General features: G+C 56.4%; 1 protein-coding gene across 10 annotated transcripts in view; it reads left to right on the plus strand.

Annotated features, from left to right (window-relative positions):
* FER1L5 (fer-1 like family member 5) overlaps nt 1-23,198 on the plus strand; it is a 66,418-nt gene extending 43,220 nt beyond the window's left edge. For all 10 annotated transcript variants that reach the window (XM_054475897.2, XM_063649080.1, XM_063649081.1 and 7 more), the window contains 34 exons: nt 2,678-2,802; nt 3,674-3,774; nt 4,285-4,462; nt 4,540-4,695; nt 6,151-6,282; nt 7,512-7,675; nt 7,963-8,077; nt 8,804-8,906; nt 9,507-9,670; nt 9,765-9,932; nt 10,145-10,283; nt 10,424-10,501; nt 11,843-12,024; nt 12,247-12,408; nt 12,696-12,800; nt 13,845-13,997; nt 14,078-14,240; nt 14,388-14,413; nt 15,859-15,909; nt 15,993-16,094; nt 16,370-16,489; nt 17,004-17,165; nt 17,363-17,454; nt 17,866-18,036; nt 18,248-18,396; nt 18,648-18,787; nt 20,280-20,368; nt 20,631-20,726; nt 20,928-21,069; nt 21,306-21,405; nt 21,481-21,674; nt 21,853-21,962; nt 22,529-22,676; nt 22,782-23,198. In XM_054475897.2, coding sequence (XP_054331872.1) covers nt 2,678-2,802; nt 3,674-3,774; nt 4,285-4,462; nt 4,540-4,695; nt 6,151-6,282; nt 7,512-7,675; nt 7,963-8,077; nt 8,804-8,906; nt 9,507-9,670; nt 9,765-9,932; nt 10,145-10,283; nt 10,424-10,501; nt 11,843-12,024; nt 12,247-12,408; nt 12,696-12,800; nt 13,845-13,997; nt 14,078-14,240; nt 14,388-14,413; nt 15,859-15,909; nt 15,993-16,094; nt 16,370-16,489; nt 17,004-17,165; nt 17,363-17,454; nt 17,866-18,036; nt 18,248-18,396; nt 18,648-18,787; nt 20,280-20,368; nt 20,631-20,726; nt 20,928-21,069; nt 21,306-21,405; nt 21,481-21,674; nt 21,853-21,962; nt 22,529-22,676; nt 22,782-23,006 — 4,505 coding nt within the window. In that variant the 3' untranslated portion in view covers nt 23,007-23,198. The remainder of the gene's footprint in view (nt 1-2,677; nt 2,803-3,673; nt 3,775-4,284; nt 4,463-4,539; nt 4,696-6,150; nt 6,283-7,511; nt 7,676-7,962; nt 8,078-8,803; nt 8,907-9,506; nt 9,671-9,764; nt 9,933-10,144; nt 10,284-10,423; nt 10,502-11,842; nt 12,025-12,246; nt 12,409-12,695; nt 12,801-13,844; nt 13,998-14,077; nt 14,241-14,387; nt 14,414-15,858; nt 15,910-15,992; nt 16,095-16,369; nt 16,490-17,003; nt 17,166-17,362; nt 17,455-17,865; nt 18,037-18,247; nt 18,397-18,647; nt 18,788-20,279; nt 20,369-20,630; nt 20,727-20,927; nt 21,070-21,305; nt 21,406-21,480; nt 21,675-21,852; nt 21,963-22,528; nt 22,677-22,781) is intronic.
* The last annotated feature ends 219 nt before the right edge of the window (nt 23,199-23,417 follow it).

Here is a 23,417-nt window from a genome sequence, read left to right on the forward strand (position 1 = left end):
ATAGCTCATTCATTGACTGCTGTGTATTATTCTATTGTGTGAACAGACCATAATTTATCCTTTCTACTACTGAGAGATTTTTGAGAGATTATTTATTTTATTTATTTATTTATTTATTTATTTATTTATTTGAGAAGGAGTCTCACTTTGTTGCCCAGGCTGGAGTGCAGGGGCGTTATCTCGGCTCACTGCACCGCCTCTCGGGTTCAAGTGATTCTCCTGCCTCAGCCTCCAAAGTAGCTGGGATTACAGGCTCACACCACCACTCCCGGCTAATTTTCATATTTTTAATAGAGATGGGATTCACCATGTTGCTCAGGCTAGTCTTGAACTCCTAACCTCAGGTAATCTGCCCACCTCGGCCTCCCAAAGTGCTGGGATTACAGGTGTGAGCCACCGTGCCTGGCCCTTTTTCGTTGCTGTTTTCGAGATGGAGTCTGGCTCTGTTGCCCAGGCTGGAGTGCAGTGGTGCAATCTCGGCTCACTGCAACCTGTGCCTCTTGGGTTCAAGTGATTCTCCTGCCTCAGCCTCCCAGGTAGCTGGGATTACAGCTGCCCACCACCACACTCGCCTAATTCTTTTTTTATATTTTTAGTAGAGACAGAGTTTCGCCATGTTGGCCAGGCTGGTATCAAACTCCAGACCTCAGGTGATCCTCTCCCGCCTCGGCCTCCCAAAGTGCTGGGATTACAGGCGTGAGCCACCGCACCCGGCCAAGAGATTTTTTGAGAGATATTTTGGCTGTTTCCAACTTTTGGCTATTATGATGAGAGCTGCTATGAACATTTTTCTCCATGTGTCTCAATGATACTGTATATGCCCTTCTCTTGGGTGTATACCTAGGAGTGGAGTTGATGGGTTAGGAGTATGTACACTGGTTCTCAGCTGCTCACTTTCTTGGAACTTTGTGGGCATTCTCTGAGGTCTGGCTAAAGTTTCATTCTCCAGAGAGGATTGGCTTGCTTATTCCAGTTACCTGGGACACTGCCAAGCAGGGACCACTTTATTTTTATTTATTTATTTATGACCACTTTGTTTTATTGATTGGCTGAGACACGGTCTCACTCTGTCACCCAGGCTGCAGTGCAGTGGCATGATCACGGCTCATTGTAGCCTCAAACTCCTGGGCTCAAGCCCACCCCAGCCTCCTGAGTAGCTAGGACTACAGGTATGAGCCACCATGGTTGGCTAATCAGAGACAGGGTCTCGCTGCGTTACCCAGGCTGGTAACAAACTACTTGAGACCACTTTAAATTAAATTTTTTGTTGGACACTCTTCAGGCTACACAGATAACATAAGCACCGAATGCCAACGTCCGTGAGGCCCCACTTGCTACAAATTTGGGGGAAGATTTTCTTCCCCTCCACCCAGAGAGCCACACTGGAGACAGGCAAGCTTCCCCACTGTCCCCTCCTGCGTGATGGGTCAGTTCTCATTCCCCGGCCCCCAATGGCTTAGGGTTTGGAGTTCGTGCTCTGTATGGTGTATGACTGCCGTAACAAAGTACTACAAGCCAGGTGGTTCTAGACAACAGAAACTCATTCTTTCACACGTCTGGAGGCCAGAAGTTCAAAGTCAGGGTGTCAGTGTTGATCCCTGCCGAGGGCTCTGAGGGAGAATCTGGCCATGGCTCCCTCCTGGTTTCTGGCAGTTGCTGTGGTCCTTGGTGTTCCTGGGCTCACAGCTGCATCCTGCCAGTCTCTGCCTCCGCTCTCACACGGTGTCTCCCTGTGTCTGTCCTCACTCAACTGCCATCTCTCTGTCTCCCTTCTTATAAGGACCCCAGTCCTTAAGGGCCCACCCTGCTCCAGTATGACCTCATCCTAACACATTACATCTGCAAAGCCCCCCACCCCCCGCCCAAATAAGGCCAGATGCTAAGGTCCTGCGGTTTGGGACTTGAGTGCGCCTTTCCCGGGGGGACACAGCCAGTCTGTAGCACGTGGGTCCCTGTTAGACTGCCCACCCTGGTCAGCCCTAGGCTTTCTCTTCTGCCCCCCGTTCCTCCCATAGTTGCCAAAGAAAAGCACAGGTTCTCCAAGAACTTTCCAGAAATTTGGAGAACAAAAGTCAGCTTTGGCTTTCGCTTGCCTCACAGATTTTCTGCATGTTAAATGTTCATTTTCTGTGGATTTCTGCCTCTAAAGCCAACTCGGCAGCAGTGTGGTTCAGAATCCTTTACGTTTGGTCTCGCTTCCACCTCATTTCAATAAGGAACATGACGAGGGAACCCAGTCTGTGGCACCCATCAGCGGTGTTTATCTATACTTGTTCCCCCTGCCCCTGTCCCACCCAGAGGCGTGCCCCATGCCCCTACCCCTGGCGTCTCGCTTGAGGTTCAGAACCCAGGGCTCTGGAGCTAGGCGCCTGCGTTATGACCGCCTGGCTGTGCCACCTCAGGGAAACTGCTTCCCATTGCTAGCCTGGATTTTCCCACTGTAAACTGGGGACTCTGGAAGACCATGTGACAATGAAGGGTCAAAGTGCACACATTCTCACATTCTCAGCTGGGCCCCAGCCCAGCCTCCCAGTTGGAGGGCTCCAGTTAGCATTGTTAGCAGGTCGCATCTTTGAGGGTGAAGTGGTCCAGAGAGGTCCTCGGAGGGAGCAGAGTGAGAAGAGACCTCCCAGAATCCCCCAGACACCCCATCCCTCCATGTGTCTCTGTGTCTCAGGGAACATCTACCATTATGTGCCCTGGTACAACACCAAGCCTGTCGTGGCTGTGACCTCCAACTGGGAGGACGTCAGCTTCCGCATGAACTGCCTCAACCTCCTCCACTTCACTCGGGACCGCCTGGTGAGTGGTGCGGGAGCCGATGCTGGGAAGGGTTCAGAGTGTAGCTGGGAGACTTGGGAAACTGCATCACAGTGGCAGGAAACTGGTCACACAACTCATTCATGCATTCATTTCACACTGTTGAGAAGAGCGTGCCAGAAGCAGGGCTAGGCACAGAAGACACAAAGATGATTAAACACAGCCCCTGTCTTCACTGTCTAGGGAAGTTGTACATGCAGGCAGTGACTGTGCAGTGCAACTAGGGCTATGATGGAGATTCAGGTACCAGGTGCTATAGGGTCAGAGAGAGAAGGTGGGGAGAGGAGAGGAAGAGTGGATAGTCAGAGGAGGTGTGCACAAAGGAAATGACACATCAGCAGGGTTTTGAAGAATGCATAGGATTTTGTTGGGGCTGGGTGGGGGGTAGAAGGGAATAACGTGCAAAGCCGCAGCAATGTGCTGGTTTCTGAAGTTCGGCAGGATCAGGGGGAGGCATGGAGGTGACATGAAGATAAGACCATAGAAGCTGGAAGGAGTGAGATCAGAAACGGTCTCAGGTGCCTGTTGGGAGTGTAGTTCTCGGTAGCCACCTGGGGCTGGCACCTCTGGCATGACTTTCTCATGCCTATGTGGAGATCAGGGCTCTGTACTGCTTCCCGGTCTTATCCCATCCCTGCTTCTTGCCACCTGTTTCTTCTGTTGGGTAGCAGGAAGGATGTGGGGGGTTCCTAGCCTCGGAGTTGTGAACAACCTTGAACCGATACCACCAGGTTATCCCTCAAAGTTCCCAAGGTCGTGGCTGAAAACATCTTCGGCTAATCAGCCCTGTGGCCTGTCCAGCTGGGCTCCATGCTGAGGTGGGCTCTGTCACCATTTCTCTCCTGCTGGGCAGAAAGCCAACCTGGACACCCTGAAATCCACACGGAATCCGAAGGACCCAGCTCTCCTCTACCAGTGGGAGAAACTGCTGAGGGAGCTGGCGGAGGACTGCAGGTAGGAGTGGGGGCACTCTGGGATACAGCTGGCCTGGAGCTGAGCCAGATCTGGGCCTAGGGGCTCAGAGCAGTGCCCTGAACACCTCCCCCCGCCGTCCTTGGGGAGGAGCACTGCTCAGACCTCTCCCCAGCGGGAAACCCCAAGAGTCGCTTCTCCCTTCCCATTCAGGCCCCCTGAGCGCCCCATCAGAATGGTCCCTGCTGCCCCATACCCACACCCGAGGCTCCTACCAAGCCAGCCTGTCCCCTTCCTCCAGACAAGCCCACATAGCCCCACCTCCCTGCAGGCCCTGGGAGGGTGGGAGAGGACTGGATGAGAACCCAGGGCTGGACACACAGCGAGCAGCCTTCCTATGGAGCAGTGGGAAGGGCTCCTGGGCCAGGCCAGCAGCGGATGGGGGCAGGATCTTGAGGCCAGGAGGGGCACGCTGGCCTAAGGCAGGGCAGGAATGGTGACACTGGGAGGCAGTAGAGAGGTCCAGCCCCTGCTACCCTGTCCTGGCCACAGGCGCCCTCTGCCCTGCATGACCTATCAGCCCAAAGCCACCAGCCTGGACAGGAAGAGGTGGCAGCTCCGCAGCCTCCTCCTGCAGGAACTGGCCCAAAAGGCCAAGCAAGCCAAGCCCAAGGACATGGTGGCCACAGTGGAGGACTGGCTGTACCGCCTCAACGCCGTGCTCCCTGAGGTGGGTGCCGCACACACAGGCCTGGAGCAGGGCTGGGAGCCAGCCGCTCAGGGCCTGACGTTCTCCCGCCTCGGCAGCCCCAGATGGGCCTCCCTGACGTCATGATTTGGCTGGTGGCCAAGGAGCAGCGAGTGGCCTATGCACAGGTGCCTGCCCACTCCGTCCTCTTCTCCCCGGCAGGGGCTCTGCACTCCGGCAGGCTCTGTGGGAAGATACAGACACTCTTCCTACAGGTGGGAATCAGGGGCTCCTCAGGGGAGGACAGGGCTGAGAAATGCCCCCAGGGGAGCCCCTGAACTCGCAGGACAGCCCCTATGGGGCCTGTTTCCCTGGTCCCTTAACCAGGTGGAATGGGGTTGAAACAGTCCCCAGAGGAAGAGAGGGGTCTGTGGCTGTCAGCATGTTGGGTGATGCCAAGTCCATGTACCTCATAAATGTTCCCCAAATCCACCTCCTCGCTGGGCGCGGTGGCTCACAGGTAATCCCAACACTTTGGGAGGCCGAGGCGGGTGGATCACCTGAGGTCAGGAGTTCGAGACCCAGCCTGACCAACATGGTGAAACCCCGTCTCCACTAAAAATACAAAAAATTAGCTGGTCATGGTGGCACATGCCTGTAATCCCACCTACACGGGAGGCTGAGGCAGGAGAATTGCTTGAACCTGGGAGATGGAGGTTGCAGTGAGCTGAGATCGTGACACTGCTCCAGCCTGGGTGACAGAGTGAGACTCCGTCTCAAAAAAAAAAAAAAAAAAAAAAAACAAAACCAGAAAACAAATCCACCCTCTCTATCATCCTCATGGCCGCCACTTGGTCCAGCCCCTTGTCATCTCTTCCCTGGACCGTGACGGGGTGATCTCCGAAATATTTCATGTCTATAAGGTTTGGTACCAGCCCATCATATCAGATGCAAGCTATAAATAAGACTAAACACCCTGACCACCACCCCCACCCCTGGCTGTGACAGTGGCCTCCCTGCTTCTAATCCTCCCTGGGGGGACGTGGCGGCCACTCCCTCCCCCTTCAGAGACTCCCTGGCTCCCCACTGCCTCCTGGAGAAGGTGCCGCCTTGCGGCCTGGCCCCCGGCCCCTGTTCCTGCATGCATTGTCTCTGGCCCACACTCTGAACACTCTGGGCTTTCCTGGCCCCAACTGTACCTGCCCTTTGCCCTCTCCACCAACGTGCAAGGCTCCTTCCATGCTCACCAGCGTACTTTGCATCCCGCAAGAGCCCCTGAGACATGAATGCCGGCTCTGTGTGGCCCTAGGCCAACTCCTGACCATGCCCATCCCTCAGCGTGCTGCTCTGTAGAATGGGCCTGGCAATCACCATGCGCTCCTCATGGTGGGATGTGAGGATCCAGGCCTACGATGCACACTGGGCAACTGGCACAGTGCCGGCCCATAACAAGCACACGAGGAATGTCCGTCAGTCCCATTATCAACGTCCTTGCTACTCCCTCTGTGAGGCACTCCCACCCTCTGCTTCATGGCTCCCAGGGTGGAGCCACCCCACTCGAGGGCAGAACAGAACTCCATGCTATTCACTTACAGCTCCAGCACTCAGCTCAGTGAGGGCCCCGCTCCCAGGGCTCGGGGGGAAGGGGCAGGTACAGCCCACTCGGGGGGTGGCCGGGGTGGTGTTCAGGGTGTTTAGTGCCCCTGTGGGACCGATCGCCTCTGGCTCAGTACCCAGAGGGTGAAGGACAGAAGGATGTGCTCCCAGCTCACCTCCGGGTCTGCATGTGGCTTGGCAATGTCACAGACAGCAAGGACCTGCAGCTGCTCCGCCAGGGTGACACGGCGGTGTACGCCGAGGTGGTGAGTGGTGAGCGGCAGCCCGAGGCCAGGGCAGGCACACGGGGGTGGAGGTGGGGTGGCCTCGCAGGGAAGAGATGGCCTCCCTGCAGGGCATCTGGCATGGGGAGGGAGGGTGTAGCTGCAGTAGCCCTGCACTGAAGAGGAAGAAAAAATTCCTGATCGGAACTGAGGGCTAGGAGAGAGTCTGATGGAGGAGGCAGAGACTAAAGCAACCTCGGACGCTGCCAGCTCTGGTCTCTTGATCCTCCATACACGTGTGGAGACAAAGGGGGCGACTAAGTGACCTCCGGGGCCTGGTCCCCCTCTCCCTGATGCAGGTTTATTCCGAGCTTTCTCCTAGTTCAACAGCATGTGAAGTGAGCAAGGCTCTGACTTGCAGGGGCCTCACCCATCACCAACAGGGCAGCCCGGGACCCCTGCAGGCCCCAGTGGGGTCCCAGGAGGTGAAGGCCTAGAATGGTAGAGGAGCAGGATCTGAGGCATCTGCCCACAGAACCATCAACCCGGGGAGTGGGTGGGTGGTGGCCAGGGACTGCTCTAGAACCAGAGGAGGGGGGATGTCCTTGGCTACCCGGGGGGACGGACATGGCTCAGGAAGCCACGTGAACAGCAGAGGGGAAATAAGGTTTGAGTGTCAGGCTTTTTAACTTACTGAATTAAAACATACGTTTGCAGTGTTTAAGTTGCATGTGTAGATGGATACATCATAATATGTCTAACCAGCTCCGTAGGTCTTGGAGGCACAGAGGCGGAGAGCGGTTCAGGGTGCGGGGGGGGCAGGGAGCAGGGCCTGCGTGCTCAGCGGGCACCGGAGCACTGGGCCGGTGCCTTTGATGCCAGCTGCCTGCTCCCTCGTCACTGCAGACCCTGGGGAGCCCAGCCCTCCTGCACCACTTGACCACCATTGCTGCCTCTGGGCCTTTTCCACCACACTCTCCCTGCTGAGCACGCAGGCCCTGCTCCCTCCCCTTCACCCTGGACCCCTCTCCACCTCTGTGCCTCCAAGCACTACATAGACGTCTTATGATATCTCTGTCCACACATGCAGCATCCACCCCACTCTGCCAGCTGAGTGATCCAGGGCAGGGTTGACCTCTGAGCCTCAGTGCCCTCACCTGTGCAATGGGGACATGGCCCTTTCTTGCCTGGCTGCCACATTTTTAGGAGGCCCATGTCCCCGCACTTTGTGCTGGAGGAGGCGGCCGCCCTGACAAGCTTCTCTCCCCTAGTATGAGAATCAGGCCAAGTATAAAGACCAGTGGGGGCAGCAGGGGCTGTATCGCTGCCCCAACTTCTCAGATGTCATGGGGAACAAGACCCTCCCCATGACGGATTTCCAGCCACCCCTGGGATGGCACTGGCAGGACAGCTGGACAGTGGAACCTCAGAGAAGGTAAGGCCAGAGGGGGCAGGCCCCACCGGGAGGCCTTCACCTGGGAGGGCCAGTCCACTGCAGCCCAGAAAGATGGGTACCTAGCCCCTAAGCCTGGTGCCAGAGGGCCGAGGTGCACCAGGCCAAGGGCCCTGCCCACCACCCTGTCCTGCATGCCAGGCCCTGCTGGCCCTGTCCTGCCCAGAGCAGGTGGGGATGCCAGGTATGGGAACGCTTGGCCAGCAGAAGACGGCCCCACGGGCTGCTCGGGGAGGTGTGCTGGGAACTTGGGGTCTCACTACCCCCAGGCTCCTCCTGGACATAGACATCAACAAGAGCCAGGTGCTGGAGGAGGTATATGAGAACCAGGGCCGTGACACCAGAGGGGCCTGGGGGCCTGCCGCCATCCCAAACACAGATGTGGTGAGCGGGGCCGAAGCTGCCTCAGGGGTTGGGGGGCAAGCAAGGCCACCAGGCGGGGCGCCTTGGAAGCTGGGGGTCCCAGTGGAAAGGGTCTGAGCCCTATGCCCGGCACTATGCGTCAGGCCCCGGGTGAGCGCGCCAGCCCTCAGGCACTCACTCTCAGCACTGATGGGGTGAGGGGTTTGTAGAAATACCTTAAATAAGACTGAGAAACAACAAAAGGGAGGCAATGTTTCCTCCTAGGCCTCCTTCAAAGGTGCTGCTTACCCCGAAGGAGAGAATCTGCTTGGGGTAGGCTAACCCAGCACTGTCCAGTAGAACTTTCCGTGATGATGGAAATCTTCTATATCTGCACGTGTGGCTATTGAGCGCTTAAAATGGGGCACTAGTAAGAAGAAGGAACTAAACTTTGAATTTTAACTCATTTAAGCTAGAGTAGCCCCAGGCGGCTGCTGGCTACTGTATTGGGTAGTGTGGGTTTAACTGATCTCAAAAGCATGCTAGTCTCCCCTTTACAATGAGGAGGAGCAGTTTCCAGTGCAGAAAGGCAGGTCCTTGGAGCATATTCAGTGAGGCCTCTGGTGGTATGAGGTGTGGCAAGCACAGTCTGGCCCGGAGCAGGAGGCTGCTATGGCCACAGCAGGCACGCACACAGGTGTGGGAAGAGGGAGGGAGGCCTCCTCCCAGCTCATGTGCCCCTCGCTTGCCCTCTGTGTCCACCTGCAGAATGGACAGCCCATGGAGGCCCGGGAGAATGTGAAGTGCCCCCAAGGCTGGCACTTTAAGAAGGACTGGGTGGTGGAGCTGAACCACGCAGTGGACAGCAAGGGTCAGTCATTTGGTCAGGGTTGGGATCGGGAGAGGCCAGGGCCTCAAAATCACGGCAGCCAGCAGAGTGGGATCAGAGCAGCCAAGCCCTCAGCGGGATACGCCTAAATTCCTGGGGTCCCCTGGCCTCCAGAGCTAGATCTCCAGCATTTCCTTACACATGGGTCCCAGTTTTGAGACAGCACAGGCCCTCAGTGTGTCCTGAAGCCTGGCCCAGAGCAAGGCGTGGCAGATGCTGGTGAACAGGAGGCTGTCACGTGGCGGCTGAATTCACCCACAGCAGCTCCAGGGCAGGAATGATGATGGGCTGCAAGTCTCAAGGCCCGGGCTCAAGATGCAAGCTTTGCTGCTTATGGGCTGTGTGGCCTTGTGCGAGTCACAGGACTTCTCCGAGCCTCACCTGCCTCATTTGTAAGTTGAGCAGCTGGGCCCAGGCCACTCAGGTGACACAGTGTAGCCACACTCTCCTTTCCACACCTCAGGGCCAGAGACCTGGATGTGAGGGAAGTAATGCCCCTCTAGGGCCTGTCTCCCGGGTCTGTCCAGGCCTCCCAACCTGTGGGCACCTGAGGACTCAGAGGCCATGGTCCCCCCACCGCAGGCTGGGAGTACGGAGTGGGGATCCCACCATCGGGCCTGCCCCAGGTCTGGAGCCCGGTGGAGAAGACCTACCACTCGTGCCGCCGCCGGCGCTGGGCGCGTGTGCGCTTCAGGAACCATGGGGAGCTGAGCTACGAGCAGGAGACTCTCTCCTTCCTGCAGCTGGTGAGGAGGGGTCGACGGGGGCCCTGGCTGGGACTGCGGGCAGGGCTGCCTTGGCTGCTGCAGGAACACAACACTGCTCTCCTCCCCACCGCAGGGCCTGGCCAAGGGCGAGGAGGAGGGCTGGGAGTATGACACTTTCGGCTCCAAGTTCCACCTCAACCCTCAGCCCCAGAGCCGGTTCCGCCGCCGCTGCTGGCGCCGCAGGCTGGCCCCCAACAAGGACAAGGGCATCGCGCCCATATTCCTCCTGGAAGGGTCCTTGGTAAAGCCTCACAGGCTGGGTGACGCCTGCCTGTAACCCCACCTCCCAGAGAAGCCAGGGCATGGTCTGGCTGGGGCGCTGATTGCGGAGGAAGGGCCTCTGTTCCTCAGGCTTGCGAGGGTGGCAGTGTGAGGGAGGAGGGCGACTAGGCCTGGGCTAGAGGAAACAGGAGCAGCACCCAAGAGCCTCAGGGGAGACTGTCCTGGATACAGGCTATGGATCTGAAATACCATGCTGGGAAGGAAGAGGACAGCAAGACATGGCCATGGGGTCTGGACAGACAGTTCAGGGACCCCCAGAGGCAGGACACCCTGCCCCCCAACTTGCCCTTCATCTACTACATCTTCAATAGTAAGCACTGACTTGGGAGTCTACTTGAATGGCCCCAGAGGCCAGTACCCGAGGGCAGGGGTTGGGGACGGCGTGGGGGCAGTCAGAGGGAGCCGCTGGGGTCCTGGGGCAGGTGACAGGCATGGCTCCTCTTTCCCTAGAGCCCCACTACTACCAGCTCTTCTGCTACATCTACCAGGCCCGGAACCTGGTGTCCAATCAGATCCTGACATTCCAAGGTAGGTGGCAGGCAGCCTTGTCCCCAGCTGAGGACAAGGCCTCAGGGAAGAGAGCAGGGTTGTGTTCCTGCAGCAGCCAAGGCGGCCCTGCTTGCAGTCCCAGCCAGGGCCCCTGCCCGTCGGCCCCTCACCAGCTGCAAGCCTTGTCCCTGGGTCCTGGTGTCAGCTGCTCAGCAGTGTAAAGACAGAGGCATGGACGATGGTGACAAAGACGCAGACCCCTCTCCCAAGCAGCTCATGGTCCTGGTTTGGGGAAAAGACACAAAACAAAGACTACGAGGCAGGGCTCCTCTTGAGGCGTGACCCTAGTGCTGTGGAATTAGAAATGGGAGCTGAGAGGGCTCCATCCCAGTGGTGGCCACTTAGCTGGGCATGGAAGAGGGAGGAGCTTGCCTGGCAGTACTAGTGGGGCATGAGGGCAAGACAGAGGGCAGTATGCTTGGGAACCATGTATCACTTGTGTTTGGACAGAGGCGGAGGGGCCTGTAGGGAGGGCCTGTCCTTGGTCCTGTGAGGACGCCTCAGTGAAAGTTTCAGGAGACAAGCCACGTGCTCCAGCCTGGTCCTTATTGCTGTTTGTAGGGAGCGGGGACAGTAGGTGGCAGGGCTCCAAGGATGTCTGCTGGGAGCAGTGTCCCTTGGGCTTCACCACCCACATCGAGAGGCCCATGTGACGCTCCCTGATGCCAGGGCCACTTGCTGCTGCCATGAAAGGGCAGCCACAGAGCTGGGCACGGTGGCTCACACCTGTAATGCCTGCACTTTGGGAGGCCAAGGTGGGCCGATCATGAGGTCAGGAATTCGAGACCAGCCTGGCCAACATGGTGAAACCCCGTCTCTACTAAAAATACAAAAATTAGCCGGGCCTGGTGGCGGGTGCCTGTAATCCCAGCTATTCGGGAGGCTGAGGCAGGAGGATTGCTTGAACCTGGGAGGCAGAGGTTGCAGTGAACCGAGATGCGCCACTGCACTCCAGCCTGAGCGAAAGAGCGAAACTCTGACTCAAAAAAAAATAAAGAGGAAAAAAAAAAAAAAGGGCAGCCACAAGTGGCATCGTCTCTAGAACTCCTCCAGAGGAGCCCCTGCCCTCCATCTCTGTGAGGCCCAGGCTTCAACCCTGGGAGGCACACAGAACTCATGGATGGGACCAGATGATGCCTGGCCTCTGATGACAGGCCCCGGTGCTTTGCAGCTGACTCTGAGGGGGCCTCTGGGAGGCCTCAGTGGCTGCCCTGCCTGACCCTCCTGGGCCCCACCGGGTCCAGTGGCTGCAGCAGCAGAGGAGAGGAAAGCCCCTCTTCCCAGCTCAAGACACTGCTACCTCCTCCTCTACCCCTCCAGGGCCCTTCATTCGGGTGGTCTTCCTGAACCACAGCCAGTGCACCCAAACCCTGAGGAGCTCTGCAGGCCCCACATGGGCCCAGACACTCATCTTCCAGCACCTCCTTCTGTACGAGAACCCGCAGGACACCAAAGAGACCCCGCCGGTTGTGGTGCTGGAGCTGTGGCAGCGTGACTCCTGGGTAAGGTGGGCTGAGTAGAGCAGGGGAAGAGGACCTACCTCGCAGAGTGGCTGAGGGGATTTATTTTAGAGGAAAATGTATGGAAAGTGCTCCCATGAGGCCTGATGTGCAGAGAGCACCATGGAAATTCACCTGCCAGCTGTCACCCTTGCCTTGAGAAGCCCAGACAGAGCTGGGCCCTGCCAGCGTGGCCTCCATGCTTTGTGAACGTCCCCCCTCCAGGGCAAGGAGAGCTTGTGGGGACGGAGCGTGTGGCCCCCAGTGGTCTGGCTGGATCTCCAGGACCGGATCCTGCCCCCCATGAGGTGGCATCCCCTTGTAAAGGAGTTGGGGAAGGAAGAGGGCGAGATCTTGGCATCCTGTGAGCTGATCCTCCAGACTGAGGTATTGGGAGAGAGGGCCTGGCTGGGAAGTGTGGCACTCAGTGCCCCTCCCCATCCCACCCCCAGCCAGCGGGGGCCAACTCCACCCTGTCAGGAAATGCCTGGGGCCCAGGATCTCGAGCTGTGGGCTTGGTAACGCTGGCCTGACCAGCCTCTCCCCTAAGTCCCCCTGCCAGCCCCTACCCATGGGGCTCTGGGCTCAGTGAGGCCTCTGAGGGACCTGCTTGAGGTGGGGGTGAGGGCAGCAGGACCAGCCCAGAGGACCTCATGCTCCCTGCCCTCCCCCAGAAGCTTGGAGAGAAGCAGCTGCCTATCTTAAGCGTTCCCTGGAAGAATGGGGCATACACACTCCCCAAGAGCATCCAGCCCACGATAAAGAGGATGGCCATTGAGGTGCTGGCGATGTGGGATGGGGACGGTGGGCAGGACAGGCGGGGGTGGTCTGGAATGCGCTGCTGCCTTCTGCTGGTCCTCCCTGACTACTGGATCCAAAGCTCACACCCCGAGAAAGACTACCTGGGAGGTGGAGGGAGACAGGAGAGAAATGAAGAGGTTCTGGTGTAACACTGGAAATCATTTTACCACAAACCTCTGCAGTGAGGAGTAGGCAAAGGGCTTGTAGCATGCATGATCACATGTCGGACTCACGCTGCCCCTGCGCAGTAGGAACTACTTTGCAGAGAAGGAAATAGAGGCTCCAAGAGATAACACATTCCATGCACAGTGATGCAGGGACTACGTGACAGGGCCATTTAGGCCCAGCCCTGTCTGACTGCAAATGCCAGGATGTTGCTCACCTCTCTTCTGAGAGTAGCATGGGCGTCCTCATTCAGGACCTGTGTGCCCTGCTGCAAATGTGGCAAAGAGCACAAGACGGTCAGGCCTCTGGGACTGAAGGCTTCCCCAAGATCAAGCAACTTGGCTGGTTCCTGCTTTGGGCCCCAAGGAGGCCCAAAGTCAGGGTGCAGCTATTTCCTGGCTGGGTGCCAGGTCACTGAATGGCCATGGGGTCCTCAATGAGCTAGATGGCACAGGGGCCCTGAGAAATCCAGGCACTTCCTGCTTCTTCGGGCCTCAGAGGCAGTCAGCCTCAGGAACTCCTACCTGAGAACTGATGAGGCCAGACAAGGCAGCGGGTGAGGAGGGGCAATGCCTGCGGGCTATGGAGGTCAGTGGAGGATGCAGCCAGTGGCCGGAGGGCACCTCCCTCATGGGTCGGGGGACAGCGTCCCAGCCCCAAGGACAAGCACTGATCCTCACAGGACGGGGAAGCCTGTCCTTGTGCGCCTTCAGACACTGGCTCCTCTGCAGCCCCATTCCCTGGCCCTGCAGGCTCCTGCTGCACCGCTATTGCCCCTCAGCCCCCTTCTCTGGCCAGGACCCCATTACAGAGGCGCTGCCTGCCCCTTGTTCTGCCCTCCTTCTTTGTTCTGGTAGATCCTGGCCTGGGGCCTTCGGAACATGAAGAAGGCGAGCTCCCCCCAGCTCCTGGTGGAATTCGGGGAAGAGTCCCTGAGGACAGAACCCATCAAGGACTTTCAGACCAACCCCAACTTCCCTGAGTCAGAGTCTGTCCTAGTCCTCACAGTGGTAAGAGGCCCTAGGGCAGGGGCTGGGCAGCCCTCTTCTTCCGTGGGTCTCACGCTCCCCACGTCTCCTCGGGGCTGCAGCTCATGCCGACGGAGGAGGCCTACGCACTGCCCCTCGTGGTGAAGGTGGTAGACAACTGGGCCTTCGGCCAGCAGACCGTGACGGGCCAGGCCAACATCGACTTCCTCCAGCCCTACTTCTGTGACCCCTGGGCTCAGGACTACATGCACCCAAAGCTTCCAAGTACGGCCCTTCCTCCGTGCCTTTCCCCAGGCCTCACAAGCGAGCCCGCACTGGGAGTGGGGCAGGCCCTGCTCCCCCGTGGGGTTGGTGCTTCCTCCTCAGCCCTCTCCCCATCCTGAGACTCATCCCTGCGCTCTCCCCGCACAGCGCTGTCTGAGAAGAAGAACAAGGATGTAAGTAAGGGCTGCAGGCCCACCTTCTCCCATACTGCTGACGGGGTATAACCGTTGGGCCTAAGGAGGGGTGTCCATTAAACAGTCTGGATACCCGTGCCCACCTGTGAGGCCCGCCTCGCACTGTAGGGTCCTCAGCCTGTAGGGTCTCTGTAGGTCTCTAAGCCTGACTGCACGTTAGGCAGTTTATCACTCTCATCTGAGAGTTTTTGGTTTTTTTAAACTTTTGAATCTTTTTTTTTTGAGACACAGTTTTGCTCTTGTTGCCCAGGCTGGAGTGCAGTGGCGCAATCTTGGCTCACTGCAACCTCCGCCTCCCGGGTTCGAGAGGTTCTCCTGCCTCAGCCTCCTGAGCAGCTGGGATTACAGGTGCCCGCCACCACGCACGGCTAATTTTTTATATTTTTAGTAGAGACAGGGTTTCATCATGTTGGCCAGGCTGGTCTCGAACTCTTGACCTCAGGTGATGCACCCGCCTTGGCCTCCCAAAGTGTAGCAATTACAGGCATGAGCCACCATGCCCGGCCTTAAATCTTAAAAAAAATTTTTTTTGGCTGGGTGCAGTGGCTCACACCTGTAATCCCAGCACTTTGGGAGGCTGAGGCGGGCGCATTACTTAGGGTCACGAGTTCAAGACCGGCCTGGCCAACACGGTGAAACCCCATCTCTACTAAAAATACAAAAAAAAATTAGCTGAGCATGCTGGTGCATACCTGTAATTCTAGCTACTTCAGAGGCTGAGGCACAAGAATCGCTTGAACCCCAGAGGTGGAGGTTGCAGTGAATCAAGATCCCACCACTGCACTCCAGCCTAGGCAACAGAGTGAGACTTCCATCCCCCACTTAAAAACAAAATTTATAGAGACAGGGATCTTGCTATGTTGCCCAGGCTGTTCTTGAACTCATCAGCTCAAGCGATCCTTCCACCTTGGCCTCCCAAAGTGCTGAGGTTACTCAGCCTCACCTGAGAGTTTTAAAACTCCTGAGGCCTCAGCCACTGATCTATTCTATCAGAATTGCTGAGGTAGGACCCAGGCATCAACATTTTTTCCAACCCCTTCCACACAGGTGATTCCAATGTGCTTTCAGGGTCCCCAACTATTGCTGTAAAGTGGCACTTGTCAAACCTGAATGTGCAGGAATCCTCCAGACATCGTCACCAAAAGCAGACTCTTAGTAGGTCAGGGTAGGGATTGAGGTTCTGTATTTCTGAGCCCCTTCCAGAATCCAGTCTGCAGCTATGGGCAATGAGGACAAAGAACTATGTGTCCCCTCCTTCTTGCTTCCTAGATCCCATTTCTAAAGATCCCTGAATTAAAAGGTCTATGTGAAAGGCAAGGGCAAGGGCGCCAGGGAAGCCCTGGCCTCGACCCCCTCTCTCCTCTCTGAAGTCAGAGCCCATGAGTGAGCTATGGCTTTCCCTTGCTCACCCTCTCCTTTTTCAGTTCCCAGGCTACCTCTACAGAAAGTTCTGGTTCAAGTCCAGTAAAGCAGAGGTGATGAAGGCTCAGCCCCATTCAGTGCAGGGAGGTGGGGGGCTGCCCTTGCCAGAGGCCAGAATGATCCTCTTCTCTGCCAGGATGACTATGAGCATGAGGTGGACTGGTGGAGCAAGCTGTTCTGGGCCACAGATGAGCACAAGTCCCTGAAGTACAAGTACAAAGACTACCACACCCTCAAGGTTTGAAGGAGGGAAGAAATGGGAATGGAATCAAATCTCCCACTGGAGGAGGCCAGCAGAGCTAGCCTTGATTCCTCTGGGAAGCCTCAAGTGGGAGGGTTCCCGCACTGTCTCCCAGAGACAGCTCCAGCTGCCACCCTGTCTGAAGCACACAGTGCTGGCCCCAGGGCCGCTGACTGCCAGATGCTTTGGAGCGAGACCTGGGAGCTGGTGGTCCCTCCATCTCTTAATCACGGAACAGTCCCCACCAGCCAGGGTTCCACACACCTCTGCAGGTGTATGACTGTGAGCTGGAGGCCGTGCCAGCCTTCCAGGGCCTGCAGGACTTCTGCCAGACCTTCAGACTCTACCAGGAGCAGCCCAAGCTGGACAGCCCCGTGGTAGGGGAGTTCAAGGTGTGTGTCCACCCCAGCTTAGCTGCCCCTGTCTCCTTGTGCACCTTCTGTCCCTGGAAGACGAATAAAAGTCCTGGCTCTATTTGCTCATTGTGAAGACGGAGCAGGGCTTGAGAACATTCTGGGAGTGGAGGAGCAGAGATTTGCCTCCACAGGAACTCGGGGAGCGCTCCCCTTCCCCTCCCCACTCTGGCCTACGCTGGCCTCCCAAGGCCGCAAAGCCACAGAGAACAAGCCCGAACCTGAAGGGATAGATGGGGTGGAATGAGTCCACAGCGGCACAGACGGGGAACTCACCTACTGACTGCGGTTCCTTTGCCAACACCCTGTTTCAACGTAGTGGCCCCTTCTGAACACCTTCTGTACCTGCCTCCACTGTCCTCATGGCCTTCTATCCCTGCTACCCTCAGCCCAACCCTCTCTCTTCTGAACATGGGCTGGGGCACCTCCCAGAGGGCTTTACAGAGCTGGCCAGCACTGCCAGGCTGGGCCCCCAACACCCTTCCCCCGCCAGGGCCTTTTCCGCATCTACCCCTTTCCTGAGAATCCAGAAGCCCCAAAGCCCCCGCTCCAGTTCTTGGTTTGGCCAGAGAGAGAGGACTTCCCCCAGCCGTGCTTGGTGCGGGTGTACGTGGTACGAGCCATCAACCTGCAGCCCCAGGACTACAATGGCCTGGTAAAGAACAGTACCTGCCCCGCACGCTCCCCTCAACCCATCTCTGGGAGCCCCCTTCGACTGCTGACACAGAATGCCAGCTCCCCATAGGCTCCATGTGGTGCAAGGGGCTTGTTTCCACCCTCCTCCCACCCTCCCTGACAAACCTGGACGGCCTCCCCAGTTCCTATCCTTCCCCCACTTGTATCTGACCCCAGTGTGACCCTTATGTGATCCTGAAACTGGGCAAGACAGAGCTTGGCAACCGGGACATGTACCAGCCCAACACTCTGGATCCCATCTTTGGCATGTGAGCTGCCCCAACCCCCAAGACCCCTTCTCCACTCCTACCCATACCACGCTGGAAGTCGGCCGGAGAAGGCACAGAACTCTGGCACTCCTGTCCAGCCTCCAAGTTCCTACCACAGTGTCTTACACGCCCTGGTGCTCAACCGATAGAAGACAAATGCATGGGTGGGCCGGTTCTACCCTGTTTCTCACTCTGGCTGGGAGGGGAGCTCAGAGCCCCACACCAGGCCTATCCAAAGTTATTTTCAACCATAACCGGGGATGGCGATTGGCAGAAGGCAGCCTACCCCATGCTCTGCTCTCCACAATCTCCATGAACAAACAAGGGGCCTACGGGGCCGAGACACCGGTGAGGGAGGGGGCACAGAGACATTGCCCACATCCTCTGCAGTCTCCAACACCTCACCCCTAGGATGTTTGAACTCACCTGCAACATACCCCTGGAGAAGGACCTAGAGATCCAGCTCTATGACTTCGACCTATTTTCACCTGATGATAAGATAGGAACCACAGTCATCGACCTTGAAAACCGACTCCTGTCTGGCTTTGGAGCTCATTGTGGGCTCTCCAAATCCTACTGCCAGTGAGAGTGGGCCTGTCCGGGGGAAGGGAGTCAGGTGGGGTGGAAGAGTGAGCCTACAGCTCCCTTGGGAGAAGCCTGCAACCTTGGGGGGAACCAGGGTCCAGACCTGCCCAGTCTCCACCCAAGCTTCCACCCGTCGTCAACCTGCAGCTCACAGCGGTGTTCTTCAGGACCCAAAACTCCAGACCTCTTCCTCTCACATCCCCCACAGGTCAGGGCCCTTTAGATGGCGGGATCAGATGCCCCCAAGCTACCTCCTAGAACGCTATGCCAAGCGGAAAGGGCTACCTCCGCCTCTGTTCAGTCCTGAGGAAGATGCTGTTTTCTATAACGGGAAAAAGTTCAAGCTGCAAAGCTTTGGTGAGCAGCGCAGAACACTAGCAGAAAGCACAGACACAGGCCTCTGGAAGCTGTGAGGCTCCAGAACGGAAGAGCTGCAGACTCGGGGGAGAAAGGGAAGGACAAGGAAAGAGCTCCCTGGAGCCAGAGGGCAGCCCATCCCTTTCCCCTTCACTCCTACCCAGGCTGCGGTTGGGAGGGTAAGAGCCTACCTAGGAGATAGGAAGGCTAATGACCTCGCAATCCCCTCCTTCCATCCCCCTCCAATCCAGAGCCCAAAACCCCTACTGTTCATGGTTTGGGACCCAAGAAGGAACGCCTTGCACTGTACCTCCTGCACACCCAGGGGCTGGTACCTGAGCACGTGGAGACCCGCACACTGTACAGTGACAGCCAGCCAGGCATCGACCAGGTATGAGACTGGAGGGGCCACTCCTGGCTCCTATGGGAGGAGCTAGATCAGGAGACAGAGATGCCTGTCCACCAAGAACATAGTCCACGAGAGGGGAAGGACAGGCCAAACATTTGGTAATGTACATGCACAGAAGACAAGCATGCTGTGCACATTAATAAGCAAGAAGTTATGGTGGTGCCACTTAGAATGGAGAATTTCAGAGCTGGAAAGGTCATCTACAAGAAACAGGCCATGCGCCAGCTGTGGGAGGCACTAGGGAGCCCTACCAGTCAATGTCTCCATTGCCTTAAGTCTCTCCCGAGGGGTGGGAAGGTGGCGCTCAGGTCAGACAGTGCAGACATGACAACGCAGGTTCTGGCTGTTAATTGTAGGCTGTGTCTTCTCCACAGCAAATAACCCCAAACAGAGAAATAAAAATCCCCAAAGGCACCTAATTATCATTCACTCTGCAGCCACCATAATGGCTCATCTCATTCTCTAAACTTCTCAAGCTCATACCACATTCCAGACAGAAAGTCCTCTGCTGAGCAAAGTTTTTAAAAAACATTCTCTGGCCAGGTGCGGTGGCTCACGCCTGTAATCCCAGCCTGTGGGAGGCCAAGGCGGGCAGATCACTTGAGGCCAGGAGTTTTGAGACCACCCTGGCCAACATGGCAAAACCTCTTTACTAAAAATACAAAACCTCTTTACTAAATATAGCTGGGCATGGTGGTGGGTGCCTGTAATTCCAGCTACTCAGGAGGCTGAGGCACGAGAATCGCTTGAGCCTGAGAGGCAGAGGCTGCAGTGAGCTGAGATCATGCCACTGCGCTGCAGCCTGGTGACAGAGGGAAACTCTATTTCAAAAAACAAATAAAAAACCATTCTCATTGAACCTGTTTTCTCAAATGGGTCAACTTCAAAAGAATATAATTAGGTCAGGTAGTCTGAAAGGCAGAACGTATTTGTGTATTCTTCAATGTTGGCAGTTCTGCCCTTTTTCTTTCCTTTTCTCCTCCTTTTCATTCTTACCTTCTTTCCTCTGTATGTTTGGCTAGCTTAATACCCTTAGGTTGTAGTTCATAACATAAAATGACCTGAAAATCTGGACTGGTATCTAGTTTCCTCATACTCGAGGCTATCAAGCAACACCAAGCTGCTTGATAAATGAAGCCCCAACTCCGATCTGGAGCCCCGTCCAGACAGGCCATCTAGCATGACCTAGGGAGTGGCATTCACCCTCCAGACCTGTCGTAAGTGGAATCCCAGCACCATGCCATCAGCCCCAAAGCTACTGTGTCCCAATCTCCCTGCACTACTCTCTCAGCCAAAAGAAAGGGGGAAGCTGGTGGATGGTCGCCTGCGGCCTCACAGATATCTCTGTACCCCACCCCTCGGTGTTGGGAACACAACCTCAACAGACCTCAGAACCTGGGACAGGGAACCCCAGGCCAGCCTGCTGAGAACAGAGGCTAGCAACCCCCAACCAGCCAATGTATCCCGGCTCTAGGGAAAGGTGCAAATGTGGGTGGACATCTTCCCCAAGAAGCTGGGGCCTCCTGGCCCCCAAGTCAACATCAACCCCAGAAAGCCTAAACGGTGAGTGACAGCCCACTTCCCAATTGCTGCATTTCACAGTTCAGCCTCCCCCCAGTGCAGGGCACCACTGTCCTCAGGTACTGAGCTGCAGTAATTCGTTTCTCTACTGGGAAGAGAGGAAGCTCTACTGGGAGCTTTCTTCCCCTGAATTCCCCACACTGAGCAAGAACACACAGGGCAGCCTATCAGGCCTCTCTGCCCTCACCGAGGCTGCAGCTGGGGAGCTCCTCCTCAGCAAAGCCTCAGAGCACAGTGGCCACAGGTATGAGCTGCGCTGCATCATCTGGAAGACTGCCAATGTGGATCTGGTGGATGACAATTTAAGTAGACAGAAGACGAGCGACATCTACATCAAAGGGTAAGGAAGAGGAGTCAGGCTCCGGCAGAGCCCCTCAGTTCCCCAATCCTGTCATCCTGCTGGCATGGCCCAGTCCTGAATGGGACACCTCTCCACTTCCAGCTCTGCCTGGCATCGGCTGGGCAGCCCTGGGGGATGGGGCTCCAGCTGGGGGATGGGGACAATGCACATGAGCCGCAGGTGACAGGACTCTGGCCCCAGGTGGTTATACGGGCTGGAGAAGGACATGCAGAAGACAGATATCCACTACTACTCACTGACTGGGGAGGCGGACTTCAACTGGCGGTTCATCTTTACCATGGACTACCTGGCAGCGGAGCGCATGTGTGTCCAGAGCCAGAAGGTAACAGGCCTGGGGCGTGAGGGGCAACAGGCCACAACAAACAGACTCAGGCTCCTGGAGCTCCTCCCCCCACCCCTCCAGAGGCCTGCAATCTGTCCCAGAACAGCAGAAACATGTCCTCAGGTGGAAACCCTCTTCCTTGATAGTCTATCACTGCTGGGTGGAGGGCTACTGAGGGGTGCAAGGGAAACGTCCAGGAGACAGGCCGGTAACACGCCCTTCCGCCGTTTCCCCAGGATTACATATGGAGCCTGGATGCCACGTCCATGAAGTTCCCAGCCCGACTCATCATCCAGGTCTGGGACAATGACATCTTCTCCCCCGACGACTTCCTAGGTGAGGTCCTGACACAGGGCTTGTGACCACAGGACAGGGAGCTCCTTCTTGCTGATGTCATTTTTCTGGGCTCAGGGGTCCTGGAGCTGGATTTGTCTGACATGCCCCTCCCGGCTCGGCACGCCAAGCAGTGCTCCGTCAGGATGATGGACGCCGACCCCAAGTGGCCCTATTTCCTCCAATACAAGCACTTTTCCCTCTTTAAGAAGAAGACTGTGACTGGCTGGTGGCCTTGCCAGGTCCTCGATGGTGGCAAATGGCGCTTGTCGGTAGGAGCTGGGGAAAGTGTCTACGGATTAGGGCTGCTATGCCACATGTCCTGGCTCTAACAGACATGTAGCGACCTAGCTAAATCCCTTTTCCTTTCTGGATCCCGGGAAGAGGTCCTAAAACTACCCGGCTCCTGCTGTCTGAACTCAGCCTCCCCCTCACCCATGGTGTTCCTAGGGCAAGGTGAAGATGAGCCTGGAGATTCTGTCAGAGAAGGAAGCCTTAATCAAGCCAGCCGGGCGAGGCCAGTCGGAACCCAACCAGTACCCTACACTTCATCCTCCCCTGTAAGGGTCCTTGGGGCAAAAGCACCAGATCTTTCTTGCTCCTCAGTGTGTATGGGGTGCTGACCAGTGGGCCTACCATGGAGAGGTGGTAATTACCTCCCACCCCACAGCTCTGTGCTCAGTTACAATCAGCAAAGAATAGACTTGGGGTGAGGGTTGGAGTAAGCAAAAGTTGCTTTTTTTTTTGAGATAATTGTCTCACTCTGTCACCCAGGCTGGAGTGTGGTGGCACAATCTCTGCTCACTGCAACCTCTGCCTCCTGGGTTCAAGCGATTCTCCTGCCTCAGCCTCCTGAGTAGCTGGGATTACAGGGGCCCGCCACCATGCCCGGCTAATTTTTGTATTTTTAGTAGACACGGTTTCACCATGTTGGCCAGGCTGGTCTCAAACTCCTGACCTCAGGTGATCCACTCACCTTGGCCTCCCAAAGTGCTGGGATTACAGGCGTGAGCCACTGCGCCTGGCCCAGTAGTTGCTTTTTTAAAAAAGAAAGCTCTTTGCATCAGATTACTTGACCTGAAGGTTCTCCCTGCCATTCTCTGACATCTCCCTGGCTCCTGGACAGACGCACCAACACCTCTTTCATGTGGTTGCGGTCACCAGTTCAAAACTTCTGCTATATTTTCTGGAAACGCTATCGCTTCAAACTCATAGCCTTTATGGTCATATCGATTATGGCACTTATGCTGTTCAACTTTATCTATTCAGCTCCGGTGAGTGGCAGCCATGGGGGCAAGGACAAAGGTGGTCTCAGGATGACTCTGGGGACAGCGTCTTCAACTTGCCACCCCAGGCTAACTGTTGTCCGTTCTCTCTAGCACTATTTGGCCATGAGCTGGATCAAGCCTCAACTTCAGCTGTATCCTCCCATTAAAATATTCAATATCATCAATTCACTAAACACCAGCAATGCCAGCTCTTCCATCCTTCCCACCCAGGATCCAAACCTAAAGCCTACAATAGACCATGAGTTGAAACTCCACCCAGGACCCACAAATCACCTGAGTGACATTTTCCCAGAACTTCCAGCCCCAGGAGACTAATTACCCCATGCTGCCTGGCTTTCCTCCTGCTACCAACAGCCCTCCCCTTGGGCTGGCTACCAGTTCTTTTTTCTATCTTCTAGGATATATGCAAGGTGCTAGGAATATTCTGGCTATTGTGTTCAGAAATCACTGTCAACAAGAAGAGCAGAGCTGTAATTTTCCACTGAAATAAACAAGTTCTATAACAGAGAGCCATCTTGTAATTTGGGGGCGCTGAAGACAACATGAAAGGCTGAAAAATGGCAGCCCTTCAGACAAGACTCACAGGGACAGGGAGTGATGTCATCTTTATGTACCACCTCTAGTCCACAGGGTCTCTTCATGCTAAGAGGCTCGGAATCAGAGGGCAATGGAGGGAAAAGGTGATTGTGGGAAGTGGCCCTTATGGGTAAGCAGCAAGCCAAGGCA

The sequence above is a fragment of the Pongo pygmaeus genome, chromosome 12, assembly GCF_028885625.2.
Source record: "Pongo pygmaeus isolate AG05252 chromosome 12, NHGRI_mPonPyg2-v2.0_pri, whole genome shotgun sequence".
NCBI classification, from domain to species: domain Eukaryota; kingdom Metazoa; phylum Chordata; class Mammalia; order Primates; family Hominidae; genus Pongo; species Pongo pygmaeus.